We start from the raw sequence: 16,421 nt of genomic DNA, 5'->3' as shown, positions 1-16,421 counted from the left end.
GTATAAACAGACGTCCCAGCGTCTCCTATGCAATGCATATACAGCAGTCCCAGCTGACACAAACCAGGAAGACATAATGAAAGCCCAATGAGTTAATGAAGAGTCCCAATGGGGAGAATGAGTAAAGTCAGTATCTGATATCTGCTGTGAAATATGTTGGTGCTATATAAGGAGCAAAAGAAAATAAAAATACCCAATTGCTACAAAATGTACACATTTTAAAGAGAAACTATGTATTTTAAAGATATTTAAAGCAAATCTGAGATATATTACTAATAGGAAGACTAATAGAAGAAACTACCAGATGAAGACTTACCATGTCCTGTGGCGTCTGTGTTTCTCTTACTCTGCCAATGTCTCCACCAATACAGAATTTCTCTCTGTGTTTTTGCAGTAATAATGAAGACTTGAAAGTCATATTGCAACTTGGGCATCGTAATATGTCTGTCATCCTGGCAATTCAGTTAGAGATTTTAGTTAAAAGTTGAATTTTTCATTCATCAGTCTTCTCTTTTCTCTGTATGGTCTCAGATGTTGAAGTATTGCATGTTTCTGTTAAATAATAGAAACTCAAAGCACTTGAAATATATCCCTAAAGAATTTTCTTCAATTCTTAATTAGATCATATCCTTTGCTTGCTGTAGTTTCGCAGCTCCTGAGCTTAGCTGACCCTCCCCAGTGTTGTAACAATGGGAGCTGGATGGCAACCTGTGTTTGTGTATAACGTCTCGCAACTTATCACAAAACCACAGCTACAGATTTGGAAGGCTTCAGAGCAGCATCTACAGGCAAGATCGCAAACTGCAGAGCGTACATCTTGTGAGAAGAAAAGACAGTGGACCACGTCAATATTTACTTAATCTATTATTTTTTTTACTAATTCTTTTGTAGCATTTTTTTAGTTTACTATGAAACAAATGTATGTAATGCTTAGTGCCATTTGTTACACTTTATCTTAAAGGTTTGATGCTTTTGAGTTTATTTTGTTTCGCGATTTATGTTTAAGCCAGTCTGTTGGTCAAGCTTTTCTCCTTCTTGAGGCAAAAACAGATATTGCACTCCAAACCCTTCAGATTCAAAAAAAATATCCAACAATGAATAAAACTATGCACACAGATATATAACAGCATGAATAAACCACATATCTATATATATAATTGCCTTATTCTGTCTGTCTGTCTATCTGTCTGTCTGTCTGTCTTGCTCCAAAATTGTGTCCTTACGGTGACACAAAGCTGATTGGCCGCTGGGCTCGCCATGGCCCCGCCCCCCGCACGGATTGGCCGCTCGCCCAGGCTGCGCCCCCACACGGATTGGCCGGCCGCTCGCCCAGGCTCCGCCCCCCCCACAGATTGGCCTCTCGCCCCGGCACCCTGCAGGCATTGGCAACTCGGCCACGCCCCGCCCCCCTCAAGCAATGCACGCTAGCTCTGGCCTCGCCCCCCCACGCATTCCCCGAACCGACACGGTCACGGAACCATGACTCCCAGGTGAGTACTGTACCCCCGGGAGCCCACATCAGCGTACGCCGCCAAACCAGCCGACACATTGCTGGGGCTGGCCGGCATATGCTGGTGTGGGCTCCCGTGCGAGCGGGGGACGAGATACGCTGGTAACCATGGTAGCATAGTTACCAGCGCATCAAGGTCCTGCAGCGGCGGAACATACACACACGCACACACATAACAGCACACACACATCAGATCACACTCACTCTCACACACACCTCACACACACATCACATCGCATCCACACACTCACAACATCCTGGGATATCGCTTGCTTCTCGGCGGCGATACTGTGCTGTGAGCTTCCAGGACCTGCCGGAGGATCACATGGCCAGAAGCATGTGGTATCTCCGGATGTTGTGAGTGTGAGCGCGTATGTGCAATATCGTCAATGTGTGTGTGCGTGAGTGTATGTGATCGGGTGTGTGTGAGTGTATGCGATTGGGTGTGTGTGAGTGTATGCGATCGGGTGTGTGTGAGTGTAGGCGATCGGATCTGTGAGTGTCGGCAGAGGAGCACGGCATGATGGAGGAGGCTGGGAGGAGAGAGGCTGATCCTGGGGAAGGCTGGGATGGGGAGGCTGAGAGAAGAGAGGCTGATGCTGGGGGAGGCTGAGGCTGGGGTAGGCTGGGAGGAGAGAGGCTGATGCTGGGAGGAGAGAGGCTGATGCTGGGAAGAGAGAGGCTGATGCTGGGAGGAGAGAGGCTGATGCTGGGGGAGGCTGATGCTGGGGGAGGCTAAGGCTGGGGTAGGCTGGGATGAGAGAGGCTGATGCTGGGGACAGAAAAGACTGATGCTGGGAGGAGAGAGGCTGATGCTGGGAGGAGAGAGGCTGATGCTGGGGGAGGCTGAGGCTGGGGTAGGCTGGGAGGAAAGAGGCTGATGCTGGGAGGAGAGAGGCTGATGCTGGGGGAGGCTGAGGCTGGGGTAGGCTGGGAGGAGAGAGGCTGATGCTGGGAAGAGAGAGGCTGATGCTGGGAGGAGAGAGGCTGAGGCTGGGGGAGGCTGAGGCTGGGGTAGGCTGGGAGGAGAGAGGCTGATGCTGGGGACAGAAAAGGCTGATGCTGGGAGAAGAGAGGCTGATGCTGGGAGGAGAGAGGCTGATGCTGGGAGGAGAGAGGATGATGCTGGGGGAGGCTGAGGCTGGGGTAGGCTGGGAGGAGAGAGGCTGATGCTGGGAGGAGAGAGGCTGATGCTGGGAGGAGAGAGGCTGATGCTAGGGACAGAAAAGGCTGATGCTGGGAGGAGAGAGGCTGATGCTAGGGACAGAAAAGGCTGATGCTGGGAGGAGAGAGGCTGATGCTGGGGACAGAAAAGGCTGATGCTGGGAGGAGAGAGGCTGATGCTGGGATGAGAGAGGCTGATGCTGGGGACAGAGAGGCTGATGCTGGGGACAGAGAGGCTGATGCTGGGGACAGAGAGGCTGATGCTGCGGGTAGAGAGGCTGATGCTGGTGCAGCATGGGGGATGGAGCACGATGGGGGGTGCACAGCATGGGGGATGGAGCACGTTTGGGAGTGCGCAGCATGGCGGATGGAGCACGTTTGGGAGTGCGCAACATGGCGGATGGAGCACGTTTGGGAGTACGCAGCATGGCGGATGGAGCACGTTTGGGAGTGCGCAGCATGGCGGATGGACCACATTTGGGAGTGCGCAGCATGGCGGATGGAGCACGTTTGGGAGTGCGCATCATGGCCGATGGAGCACGTTTGGGAGTGCGCAGCATGGCGGATGGAGCACGTTTGGGAGTGCGCAGCATGGCGGATGGACCACGTTTGGGAGTGCGCAGCATGGCGGATGGAGCACGTTTGGGAGTGCGCAGCATGGCGGATGGAGCACGTTTGGGAGTGCGCAGCATGGCGGATGGAGCACGTTTGGGAGTGCGCAGCATGGGGGATGCAGCACGATGGGGAGTGCGGAGTATGGCGGATGGAGCACATTTGGGAGTGCGCAGCATGGCGGATGGACCACGTTTGGGAGTGCGCAGCATGGCGGATGGAGCACGTTTGGGAGTGCGCAGCATGGCGGATGGAGCACGTTTGGGAGTGCGCAGCATGGGAGATGGAGCACGATGGGGGGTGCGCAGCATAGGGTATAGAGCACGATGGAGAGTGCGCTGCATGGGGGATGGAGCACGATGGGGAGTGCAGAGTATGGCGGATGGAGCACGTTTGGGAGTGTGCAGCATGGCGGATGGAGCACGTTTGGGAGTGCGCAGCATGGTGGATGGAGCACGTTTGGGAGTGCGCAGCATGGCGGATGGAGCACATTTCGGAGTGCGCAGCATGGGAGATGGAGCACGATGGGGGGTGCGCAGCATAGGGGATGGAGCACGATGGGGAGTGCGCTGCATGGGGGATGGAGCACGATGGAGAGTGCGCCTCATGGGGGATGGAGCACGATGGGAAGTGCACACCTCCCCCAACACACACACACACACGCGCGCGCACTGCACAACACACCACACACACACACTGGGAACCACAAACAACTGCCCTACACAGACACCCACACACACAGACAACGCTGTACACACACAACACCCAACACACAAACACCGCGGCACACACAAATATACGCACATACCGCACAACACACACATTGCACAAAACATACCTCCCCCCAAAACACACCACACACACACACAAACCGCGCAACACACACACACACACAACGCTACAGACACACAGCGCTCCACAAACAACGCAACACACGCATCACACATACAACACCGCTCTCACCCCCCGTCACACCCAGACAACACCCAGAACATGTACAGCGCCCTACACAAACACTTGGTAACTACACACAACAACATCTATATATATATAACAAAAATCATACATGAGCTAAACAATACGTAAATTCTAGAATACCCGATGCGTAGAATCGGGCCACCTTCTAGTATATATATATATATATATATATACATATATATATATATATATATATAAAATTATATATCAGCATCCAGCAAGAATAAATCGTGCAAAAAAAAAAATATCACCATGAAGAAACTGTTACGGCACTGTGGTATTGGCTCAGACGTGACGACCCTCTGGTGATGGCTCAGACGTTACGGCACTCTGGCAATAGTGGAGAGCAGGTTAGACACATGAGACTGAAACTGGGAAAAGACATAGTAACATACAGGGACCTAAGAACTAGCAATGCACTATAGGCAATGTTGCTAAGGCACCTCATATCAGGGAAGGCAATCTTAAATACCTTTAGGGTAACAAGTGAACTGAGGGATGGCTTCTGGGTAATGGGATGCTGGCCCTTTAAGAAAGGGGCGTGGCCACGCGCGCACCCTACGGGCACTTACTGAAGACCTGGAAGCAAGAAGAGGTTGCAGCAGACTCCAAGACAGTAGAAGAGGAGGTGGAGCTGCTTGGCAGGAGAGGAAGAAAAGGACGTACCCACCGGACCCTGGGAGTGGGAGCACACGTGGATGCCATGCTAGAACCGGGAGCTACAGAGCTGCTGGGCTGGTGAGAGAGGGGATGATCCTGCCGGAGCCTGGGAGCAGGGGCACATGAGGACACCACACTGGGACCGGGCGCTACAGAAACCATATACAGTGGAACCTTGGTTAACGAGAACAATCCGTTCTGGGAGTGTGCTTGTTAACCAAGTTACTCGTAGAGCAAAGCAAGATTTCCCATAGGAAATCATTGCAATGCAGGCAATTCGTTCCACAACTTGTTAAATGTCCCATCCTGGTCCCCTATTGTGCCATTCTACACACGTACAAACACGCACAAACACGCATACACACATATTATGCTCACTTTACCTTCCGCTCCATTGCCGGTCTCCTGGGACTTGCTGTTCTCCGGTACGGGTTGTGTATCGGGTAACCATCACGGCGAGGGAGGAACTTCCGCTGCCAGAGCGCTGACGTCAAAGGCAGGAGCCGCTTGCCTCTGATTTGCAATAGAAAATACAATACAGGCGCAATATGAGAGGCACCAGTGGAGATAATTCTGGGTATATTAGAATATTATCTGCTCACCTTTCCAGGTTGTGCGTCCCCGCACAACCCCAGTGGTGTGTGAAATTGCAGGGATTCCTCCTCTGCTCCAATTGCTGTGATCGCGCTTGCTGTGTCCAGGTCTGGTATCGCTTAGGGCTCCTGGTATCCCTCGGCACCTTGGATCTCAGGTTTCCTTTGCGATCCTACGTCCTCCAGCTGGTTTCTCAGATTAGAATGGCAGGTCCTTAGCTGCTATTACCGAATTCCCAGATAGGGAGTGAACATATAGGAAAAGGTATTTTCGGTCTGATATAGCGCTTATGAACCATATGCCAGTAATTTAAATATTGTACTTTTATTGTTTCGACTCCTATTATCACAACGCGTTTCAGCAATCAAAGTTGCTTTCATCAGGTACCTCTGATTGGCCAGCGCGCTGCCTTTGAGTAACGGCTGACAGGGGAAGTTCCTGCCTCGTCGCGATGCTTGCCAAATGCCGATACACATCCTATACCGGCAAACTACAGGACCCAGGAGGCCAGCAATGGAACGGAAGGTACATATATTATGCTCACCTTACCTTCCGCTGCATCGCCGGCCTCATGGTTCTTGTAGTTTGCCGCGAGGATTCCTCCCTTGTCGCGATGTACCGGCGAACTACAAGAACCATGAGGCCGGCGATGGAACGGAAGGTAAGGTGAGCATAATACTGTATGTGTGTGTGTGTGCGTGTGTGTTTGTTTATGTGCGTTTTGTGCGTGCTTGTGTGCATTTTTGTGGACTGCAAGTGCGGGTTAGAGCGCGGTGGATGAACGGAACCGGAAGTGTGTGCGGTGAGTATTTTGCTCGTACAGCAAAGCTTTCTCATAAACCGAGTTACAAATTTACAGCAAGCATTGCTCGTTAGGCAAAATACTCGCTAACTGGGTAACTCGTTAAGCGAGGTTCCACTGTACATACTGTAATTGTATACAAGCATTCAAAAATGAAAAATGGTACATAGCAGCAAAAAAACACATATACACAAGTATGTACCTGCATCCAGCAATGAATAAACTGAACACACAAATATATATATCAACAGTGAAGAAACAGCATACAAAATTATACACTAGCATCATAAACTGTACACGAAAATATACTGAACATTGAAATTGCAACACCAAGAACGAAAAATTGTGAATTTATGAAAATCACTTGATCGATATACATGTTAATAATATAGGCATGATGAAAAAATGGAAACAAAATTTACAAAACATCTTGCTTTAATATACACACACTTTTGGCAGTTATAATTGAGATTATTAATAGTTGTTTGAGGAATGTTTCGCCACTCTCCCTGCACTTGGTCAAACAAATCATCACGATCCGACGATGGCAGCTCCCTTTACGATTGCCGACCAATTATTGACAAGAAGAAACAGTATATATAAATATATACCAGCATAAAAAAATTGGCATGAATAAACTGAACATAAAAAGAGTTATTTCAGATCATGGGAAACCTGGGTGCTTAGGGAAAGAGCCAAGTGGCAGTGTCATTATCCCATACTTCGAGTGTCGGTGTACATGGAAAGGAAGGAATGAGGGTTGGGCCCAGATCCAAATTTTGCACCGGGGCCCATCAAACTCTAGTTTCGCCATTGTGTATGGCACTAAGATGGGGTAAAAAAGAGAAAGAGCACAAAAATGAAAATTACTGCAGAGAGAAGGCGTTAAATGACCGTCAATTAGTAAACAGTAGCCATTCGGCAGTCGTTTAATGCTGTAAGTCGATTAGCGTAGACCTGCCTTTAACTTACCCTAGCTAAGAGACTGTGATACATGATTATTTACTGTATTGCATGGTTTTCAGTTTGGGGGGGCTATGTAAGACAGTAATCATGATATGCAGTAAATATTCCATCATCACATGGTCTAAACTTCCCCCCAAGACACTAACCATGGCACAATCTGCACTGCACTTAATCTCATAAAATAGGAAACTTTTTTTCTGAGATTATTAAATGCAGTGCAATCTATGCTATGGTTAATGTTTGGGGAAATAGGGCCAGGGGGTTAATATATTAATGGGCAAAGAACTTATAATAAGCCATCTTTCACCCACCACACCCAGACACTATTTATAGTATTAGAAAAAATTTGCGGGCACTTCCTAATCTCATAGTTTGAACTGGTGCATACTGAACATGACATACAATATATAAAATAACAGTTGCACTCAAAGGGAAGGAGAAAACCAAAAATGTAGATGGTGAATATTGTAATGTGAATACGCATTAATGCTAAGAAAATGACGTTGGTATCTCGGCACAAGTTCCTTTGGCCACCTTTATTTGCTAAGTACCAAATATTTTTCAAAGAATTTTTTTTCATGTTTTCTTAGCAGTAATGCAGATTCACATTCCAATGTTCAACATCTACATTCTTGTTTTTTCTCCTTCCCTTTATTTGAGTGCAACGGTTATTTTATATATTGTATGTCATGTTCAGTATGCACCAGTTCAGACTATGAGATTAGGAAGTACCGGCAATTTTTCCAGTTTGTATTATGGAGTCATGTCCTTTGTCCACGCTCTCCTCCCAGTTATTTCAGGTGTTTTTAATTTTCCTTTTGCAGGTTCTATTCTAGCCCATATAATAGTTCAGTTTTGCAAGATAGGCATAGCAATTAGAGTAGGACCCAGATGAGAGTTACACCTTGACGTGGTGTCTGGGCACAAGTACATTTGGCCACCTTTATTTGCTAAATAACTCATATTTTTCAAAGAAAATATTTTCATGTTTTCTTGGCAGTAATGCGTGTCATTCCAATGTTCACCATCTACATTCTTGTTTTTTCTCATTCCCTTTACTTGAGTGCAACTGCCATTTTTGAGTAATTATCGCATGTCCTTGCATTGAATAATCTGTAAGTAACCCCCAACCATGTAGGTGGCTCCTTTCATGTGGACACTAACGATTAGTGGTACGTCAAGAATATTAAAAGGGTGCATCTCTGAGAACTGGCAATGGTACTGTGCAATAAATAACACACTATAAAGAAAAAAAGACATGGATCGTACATCCCAAAAATACAAAGATGTAAAGCCGTTAGTCAAAAAATTAAATAACAGAACATGAGGTTCTTTGTTACCATTCTGATCAGACTGTATTAAGCCCACTGCCACGTCACGGCAAACCTCTGAGTGGGTCCCTATTCTAAACCTTATAGTGCGGCACTGTGCACTAACTGCTGCTGCAGCGACAAAGCACCAGCAGGGCAGGTGACCTGGTGCCTCACTGCACCCATGCTGCAAGGCGAAGCCCCCATGGCTCCAGACGCAGGTACCTGGCTTAAATCCAGAGCAGTATATGTGGCGCCCTGCTTGCCTCTCCATGTGCTGTTTTGTCATAATATTATAAATTATATTACAGAGAAGAGCTGCAGCATGTCACATACACCGCTCTGGATCTAAGCCATCTATGGTGGAATTATTCCCTAGTGCCTGTCAAAGACATAGAACGGATCATTGCATGTAATGACACAAATCGCAGCTCCACACCTTTCCCTGTATTTGTACTGTCAATAAACACCATCGGTGACGTCACAGAGTGACATGGTTAGACATACATGTTTACCAGATCACAGCAAGAAGGATGGGTTCTAGCTTCCCTGGGGTAGTTTGCTTTCTTTTACAAGAATGACACTGCTTACTTATGATTGGAAAAGATCATAAAGTTTAAAAATTAAACACCTATATTGAAGAATGTCTGTCAAGGCCCCCTTGGTCGAAGAGTAAATTAGCACATTAGATGCAATAAACGTCACAAGTCTACATCTTCACAGTAGAGAGAAGAAATAGCAAAATAAAAACTGTTTTATTTAGCTTTTCATCCCCTTTATCGTGATGAAGCAAGTTTAGCAAGTAAAAAGAAGAGAGAAGTCCCCTTTTAAAAGTCCTCCCAATGGCCCCAGGTACTTTTTGACAATTTCAAAAGTGGACAAAAGCCAAGTAACTCTTTAGTTTATTTTAAAGGGAACCTGTCACCAGGTTTATTATTATTAGGTTTTTCCCCTTTTCAGCTGTGGCCACCACCAGTGAGCCCTTATATACAGCATTCCAGAATACGGTATAAAAGAGCCCAGACCACACTACATAACGTATAAAAAAACACCTTTATAATACTCCCCTAGGGGGTGGTGTGGTCTGATGGGTGTCACTTGGCTTGGTCTGGCACCTCCTTCATCTTGTGTGATCACCGTCTTCATGCGTCATTCACAAAGAGGCCTCCATTGCGCTCCTGCAGGAGCGAGAAAAGGTCAAAGACCGCCCGGGCATGCGCACTATAGTACTTTGATCTGCCCTCAGCAGGGCAGATCAAATTGCGCAGACGCAGGAGCACAATGGAGGCCTCTGTGTGAATGACGCAGGACGCGTCATGCACACGGTACTGGGCAGGAGGACAATGATCACAAAAGATGAATCAGTCGCTGGACCAAGAGCAGCACCACTCATCAAACCGGACCACCCCCTAGGTGAGTACTACAAAGCTGTTTTTTACGTTATACAGAACCGCCTGGGCTCTTACAGTATATACAATATTCTGGAATGCAGTATATAAGGGCTCATTGCTGGTGGTAGCAGCTCATAAGGGAAAAACCTGGCGACAGGTTGCCTTTAACCAAGTGTGAACTGATGTGAGATTATGGGGTGTTGAGGAGAGCCATAAGATGAAGTACTTGATTAACCTCTGGACATAGAGCACTGTGAAAAGTGTGTTCAATTAAATCAATTCTCTATACATAAGCCAGTCACTCTTCAGAGGAAGCCAAGATGGCCCCCGATGATATCACAGACCAAACCATCAGCATGGATCCACCAGATGACGTCCCTCCCATCACCATCACCATGGTTTCATCCACTGAAGTCAGACCCAACCATTAACAGTAACACAGATCTCTCCATTGGCTAGCCCATGAACTGTCCCAATAAATGGGCATATCTGAACTTGTATACGCCCCTAGCCTATATCAGAGACCGCACAGGTTCTCCTGCTCTGTTTGGTGCCATTTTTACTGTGACCAAGAAGAGATTTCATATCCTACTGTGTCTGGTGTGAATTCTTTACGCATGCACTTGGTCTATACCAATTAGGCCAGGCAGTAGGCAACTAGTGATCTCTGGTTAAGAGTTCACCACAACAGGGGGACAGGTAAGGAGTATGAAGTGCATCAGGGGAATGTGCTACTGATGATTATATTTTAGGCTTCAAAAGAGAAAAAAAAAACAAAAAACATAGCTGACAATCATTCTGCTCCTTCAATTGTTAATTGTGGTGATGTTTACAGGGGCCAATTATGCTCCAGTGTTTAAGGGCCTTCATGGTACCCACTAGCGTAATGATTTGTAAGCAATTAGAGGGAATGGACTACAAATTCTTTCACAGACAACACAAGTCCTTTATAAATTAGTAGTGTGTAGTATTAAATTTTACCACACATTTTAATTGATTATATCTCGTATACTAGGTGGTACCAATTATGTGTAGATTCTGTTGCATCGGATGTATAAAAGTCAGAAAGAAAGACACTATGACCATGTTTAAGTGCTATAAGCTCTATAATTTATGCCACCAAATCAGAAGCAAATCCAGGGAAAAACCTATAAAAGCCTGCAAATGAAATCTGCAGCACATTTTGCATTGAAATGGGTAACTACAGCATATTAAAGCAAAATGTAATTTTAAATCCTGCAGATCAATCCTGCTTTATTTCTCAAAAGGAATAGGTCAGGCGATTCCTGCTGCCCAAACATGGACACCATGAATCAGACAGTGGCAGCATTAGTGGAGCCATGCTAGTCTGAAATGCTGCGTCCAACACATATCCCTGCTGGCTTCTGCTCACCTGGCTCAAGAAAATGAAAGGTTTCTACCTATACATGCAAAGTGAGAAACTTGTTTATCTAGGGAAGCAGGGCAGTGTAAACCCGCTGGGGATCATCATCGGACTGATCATCCAAAACACAAAACATACAGCTTTACAAAAGAAGTGTTCTATGAAACACCGCTGTGCAGTCAAACTCGGGCAGCCTGAATCTGCTGACTGGTTCCCTTCCCACTTTGGGCACAATTTGGCCATTTTCACTTAGGGGTAAACTCACTTTTGTTGACAGCGGTTTTAACATTAATGTCTGTGTGCTGAGCTAGAGGGCACCAAATTTACCGTTATACAAGCTGGACACTGACTACTTTATATTGTATCAAAGTGTCATATCTTCAGTGTTGTCCCATGAAAAGATGTAATTAAATATTTACAACAATGTGGGAGGTGTACTCACTTTTGCAATATACTACATATTACATGGCTACTTGCCAATTTTTTTTTCTTCTTCAATTTAGCTAAGCTAAACCATTTAAAAGGAATATCTAGATCTGTGTCAACATATAGTGTGTCCACCGCCATTAACTTGAGAACGGCGGCAGCTATAGGCATAGAAATGGTGTCTAGGTATAGTAAAGTAGCCATGCGCTATGCAATGAAACCACCTATAGCGCCACCTGGTGGAAAACAACGGAGTTAGCATTTTTATCTCAAAAAGCGGAACGAGATAGAGAAAAAAAGTGAATTACAAAGTTGTAGGGCATCATCAATTCCATACGAATCGACACCTTGCATACAGAAATGCTATGATATGAAACCCATGGCCCCCGCAAAACACTGAATGCTGGTCACGCATATGGCGCTCATTTAACTTTGATGCTCAAAGTGGCCACCGTAAGCTGCAATGCACATCTGGCCTCTGGACAGCATACTGTATCTTGCTGCATGTTGTGCAATATGGTAGGTGACACGTTTGCACAAGCATCTGTGATACGTCGTCGTAGGTCCTGCAATGTTGGTGGAGGGGTCGCACACACCTGCTGTTTGATGTGACCCCACAGAAAGAAGTGCAATGGGGACAGGTCAGGTGAGCATGGAGGCCACTCTACACAGCCACCATACCCAATGACTTGTAGGAAGGTCTCCATGAGGTATCGCTTCACATCCGCAGCCTTGTGAGTTTTACACGTTCTAATCATAGCATTTCTGTATGCAAAGAGTCGATTCGTATTGAATTGATGATGCCCTACAACTTTGTAATTCACTTTTTTTCTCTATCTCGTTCCATTTTTGAGATAAAAATGCTAACTCCGTTGTTTTCCACCAGGTGGCGCTATAGGTGGTTTTATTGCATAGTGCATGGCTACTTTACTATACCTAGATACCACTTCTATTACTATAGTTGCCGCCATTCTCAAGTTAATGGCGGTGGACAGGATATGGGTGCACACACTATACTTCTGTTTCCAAGCATCTGATTTATCTCAGTTGACTAAAAGGCCTTCTTACACATTATACTAATGTCGAACTCACTGATATAATCAGGTTCGGCCAACAGTCTAATGTATATGTGCCTCCACCACCTCGACAGCATGTCATATTTTGGACTGGCAATCCTGTTCTCTAATAGAGAGCCTCTGCCAGACATGACTGGTATTGTCTTTCTCACATGAGCACATGACATGGCGAGCATTACTGTATATGGGTGAGCTAGGTGAAATAGCTGCCGACTGACCAACGTTTCAGTAGACCGCTATTGAAAATTAATGGAGAGGAGAGGGGTACCTTTATGCCTCAACTGGAGAGGTGGGGTTTGCAACACCCCAGGGAAATTTTGTTCAGCTTGCATTCATTGGAAAATGCTGGTATGAATCATCAATGTATTACATTTTCCGATACTTGTGGGTGTCAAAAATTTTGTATAGTCATGTGTAATCAATCGCCAATAAGAAAATGATTAAAACAAATGCGATCTTTGCATTTTCTGTAAAAAATAGAGATTTCTTAACACTGGGGTATAGGAAGCCCCACATCACCAGTTGCGTGACAAAAATCTTACCTCACCAGTTGAGGGTTAAACCTCTAAGCTGGACGACCATTCAAATTAGTATATCAATCCTTCTGATTTCCGCTTTGTTCAATCTTCTGTGTATAGGGGAGTAAGGCTATGTGCGCACGCTGCATCTTTGTGGTGACTGCAAAAATGCATAAGTAAAACAAAAAAAAAAAAAAAAACACATGCGTTTCGATGTGTTTTTTACCGCGATTTTGCCCAATGCGTTTTATTTAAGTCAAATCTATTGACTGGAAGAGCTCAAAAACACTGGGAAAACGCAGAAAGAATTGGCATGCTGCATTCTCTGTGGTCACCACAAAGATGCAGCCAAAAAGCGCTGCAACGTACGGACAGAAAAACTGAAATCACATATATTTAGCTGGGGAAGGAAATGCTGCAGTTTTGAGACCAAATCTGCACTCCAAAAATGAGCAAACGTGGAAAAAAATGCAGTGTGCGGACAGGGCCTATATGTCACTATCGAGTCTGCCAATGGTTGCGTCTACACCTGACAACCAGTGGCATTAAGCCACCACTGATTAGCTGCTTATTAACTGATCAGCTGTTAATAGCCTGTATATACAAGAATTCCTTCCTTCAGTTGCACAACAAAAAACCCAACTCCTATACATCTATTAGAGACTGATCAAAAACATGTGGTTGACTGAGAATTGCCAATGATCTGTAATGTGTTTTTAGGCACACGTTTAGTTTTTTTTTTTTTTTTTTTTTTAAATTACAGGTAAAGCATGCTTAACCCCTTCACCCCAGGGTGATTTTTTTGCCTTTCATTTTTTCCTTCCTCCAGCCATGTGAGGACTTGTTTTTTTTGGGACTTTTTTTGTACTTTTGAATACCACCATTCATTGTAATAAATAATGTACTGGAAGATGGGGGAAAAAAAAGTGCAATTTTTACTATGTTACCATGTTTACTGTAAAAGCTGATCTGCCATTATGATGCCCCAGATCAGTATGAGTTTGTGGGTACCAAACATTTTTTGAGACCCGTATCATTTGATTTTTTTTTCAGGATCTGGAGTGGGGTGAGGGTTTTTTTTTTTTTAACGCTCTGAGCTGCTGTTTTTACTGATAGCATTTTGGGGGTACATGTGATGTTTTGATCGCATTTTATTGTAATGCTATGATAACCAAAAAAAAACCTATTTCTCAAATTTTGATTTTTTTTTTCTTGTTACCCTGTTTACCGATCAGATTAATTTATTTTATATAGATTACTTATAGATAAATGTGTTTTTTTTCTCTTTTATTTTTAATGTTGCAAAAAAAGGGGGGGGTGATTTCAATTTTTTTTTCATGCTTTTTACAACTTTTTTATTTTTCCCCTGGATTTAATAATCCCTTTAGGGGACTTGAACTTGAAGCTGCAATCATCCGATCACTTCTGCTGTACTGAGCTGGGCATCAGCACTGTTCTGTATAGCAGAAATCACAATCTCCTATGAATGCCAACATGCAGCCAGCATTCACTGGAGTAATGTGACGACAGGCAGACCTACAGCTGTCATGACAACCCATCGGTGCCCAATGGGTGGTGATCAACAACACACTTCCAGTCTGCATGTTAAATGCCGCTGTCAGTGACTGACAGCGGCATTTAACTGGTTAACAGCAGTGGGTAGATCTAGGATCGACCCATGGCTGTTCGAGGTACTTGATGGCTCATTAAATCAGCTATCAAGTGCGAGAAAAATGCAGACTCAACATGTGAGCCCACATCAAAGGCAGGGACAGGGCCGATGGGATAAATTTAAGTCACGGATCATGATTGGGTTAACAAATAGGGTTTTACCAATTAAAACTATGTGACTAAAAGCTGCATCACAAAACTAACAATTCACGGTAAAATCGCGTAGACTTATGTGTTTTTTACCACAAAGTTAAGAAAAAAAAAAAAAAAGAAGCAATGTAATGGTGCAAACTCCTTTATGTACCAACAAGTCTCAATGTAAACTACCTAGAAGGCAGGAGTCATACTTTTGTGTGCCTCACACGAGGATCGCATTGCCCTGACCGGCCCTGGCTCTCCTGACGGAAGCAGGTCAGCAGCTTAGCAATACATGAAGCTAACAGGCTCCTGTTAGGAGAGCCGTCTGCCGTGTCGGGCGATGCAATCCTCATGTGAGTCACACACAGGTATGACTCCAGCCTAAAAAAGCACAATGAATCTTAGTGTAACCTTTTTCATATCTTTGTTTTAAAACACAATTAATAATTTCATGGTTTGTATATTTATTAATTGAGCTACATTGGATAGGTATTAAAATATTCCACCAGTAAAAAAGGAAAGGAAAAAAAAAAAAAAAAAAAAAAAAAACTGTGAAAGAACCATCCCAGCTATATTTCTGTGGACATTAAAGGGAATCTGTCTGTAGGATCAACTCTCCTAGTCCATCTATATGGCGTGTAAGTCATAGGAAGCTGAATAAAATGATACTTTACTTAGGAAGGTCTCCATGAGGTATCGCTTCACGTCCACAGCCTTGTCAGTTTTGCACGTTCTAATCATAGCATTTCTGTATGCAAGGTGTCGATTCATATTGAATTGATGATGCCCTACAACTTTGTAATTCACTTTTTTTCTCTAGCTCGGTCCGTTTTTGAGATAAAAATGCTAACTCCGTTGTTTTCCACCAGGTGGCGCTATAGGTGGTTTCATTGCGTAGCGCATGGCTACTTTACTATACCTAGACACCACTTCTATGCCTATAGCTTCCGCCGTTCTCAAGTTCATGATGGTGGACAACATATGGGTGGACACTGTATAAGAAAAACATGGATTTCTCTGGAATAAGACATTAGATTGCAGATATGAAGGAATCATTTTATTCAGCTTCCTATCACCTACATGTCCATATAGACGGCTTGAGATTGTTGATCAGACTGACAGATTCCCTTATCTTACCAGTATCTAATATATAAAGCTGAGTGTATGTGTGTATGTATGTACATGTATGTATGTTCGCTAAAAGAATCTGCACCGTCGCAT

At 44.7% G+C, this 16,421-nt stretch overlaps 1 protein-coding gene across 1 annotated transcript in view; it reads right to left on the bottom strand.

The window, feature by feature from the left end:
- LOC142295485 (coiled-coil domain-containing protein 17-like) overlaps nucleotides 1–666 on the bottom strand; it is a 122,424-nt gene extending 121,758 nt beyond the window's left edge. Inside the window, exon 1 of the mRNA XM_075338593.1 lies at nucleotides 317–666. Coding sequence (XP_075194708.1) covers nucleotides 317–451 — 135 coding nt within the window. The 5' untranslated portion in view covers nucleotides 452–666. The remainder of the gene's footprint in view (nucleotides 1–316) is intronic.
- Nucleotides 667–16,421: the final 15,755 nt, after the last annotated feature.

The sequence above is a fragment of the Anomaloglossus baeobatrachus genome, chromosome 1 (assembly GCF_048569485.1).
Source record: "Anomaloglossus baeobatrachus isolate aAnoBae1 chromosome 1, aAnoBae1.hap1, whole genome shotgun sequence".
Classification (NCBI taxonomy): domain Eukaryota; kingdom Metazoa; phylum Chordata; class Amphibia; order Anura; family Aromobatidae; genus Anomaloglossus; species Anomaloglossus baeobatrachus.
Note: the sequence above shows the minus strand (reverse complement) of the source record. Positions and strands in the feature narration are given on the sequence as shown.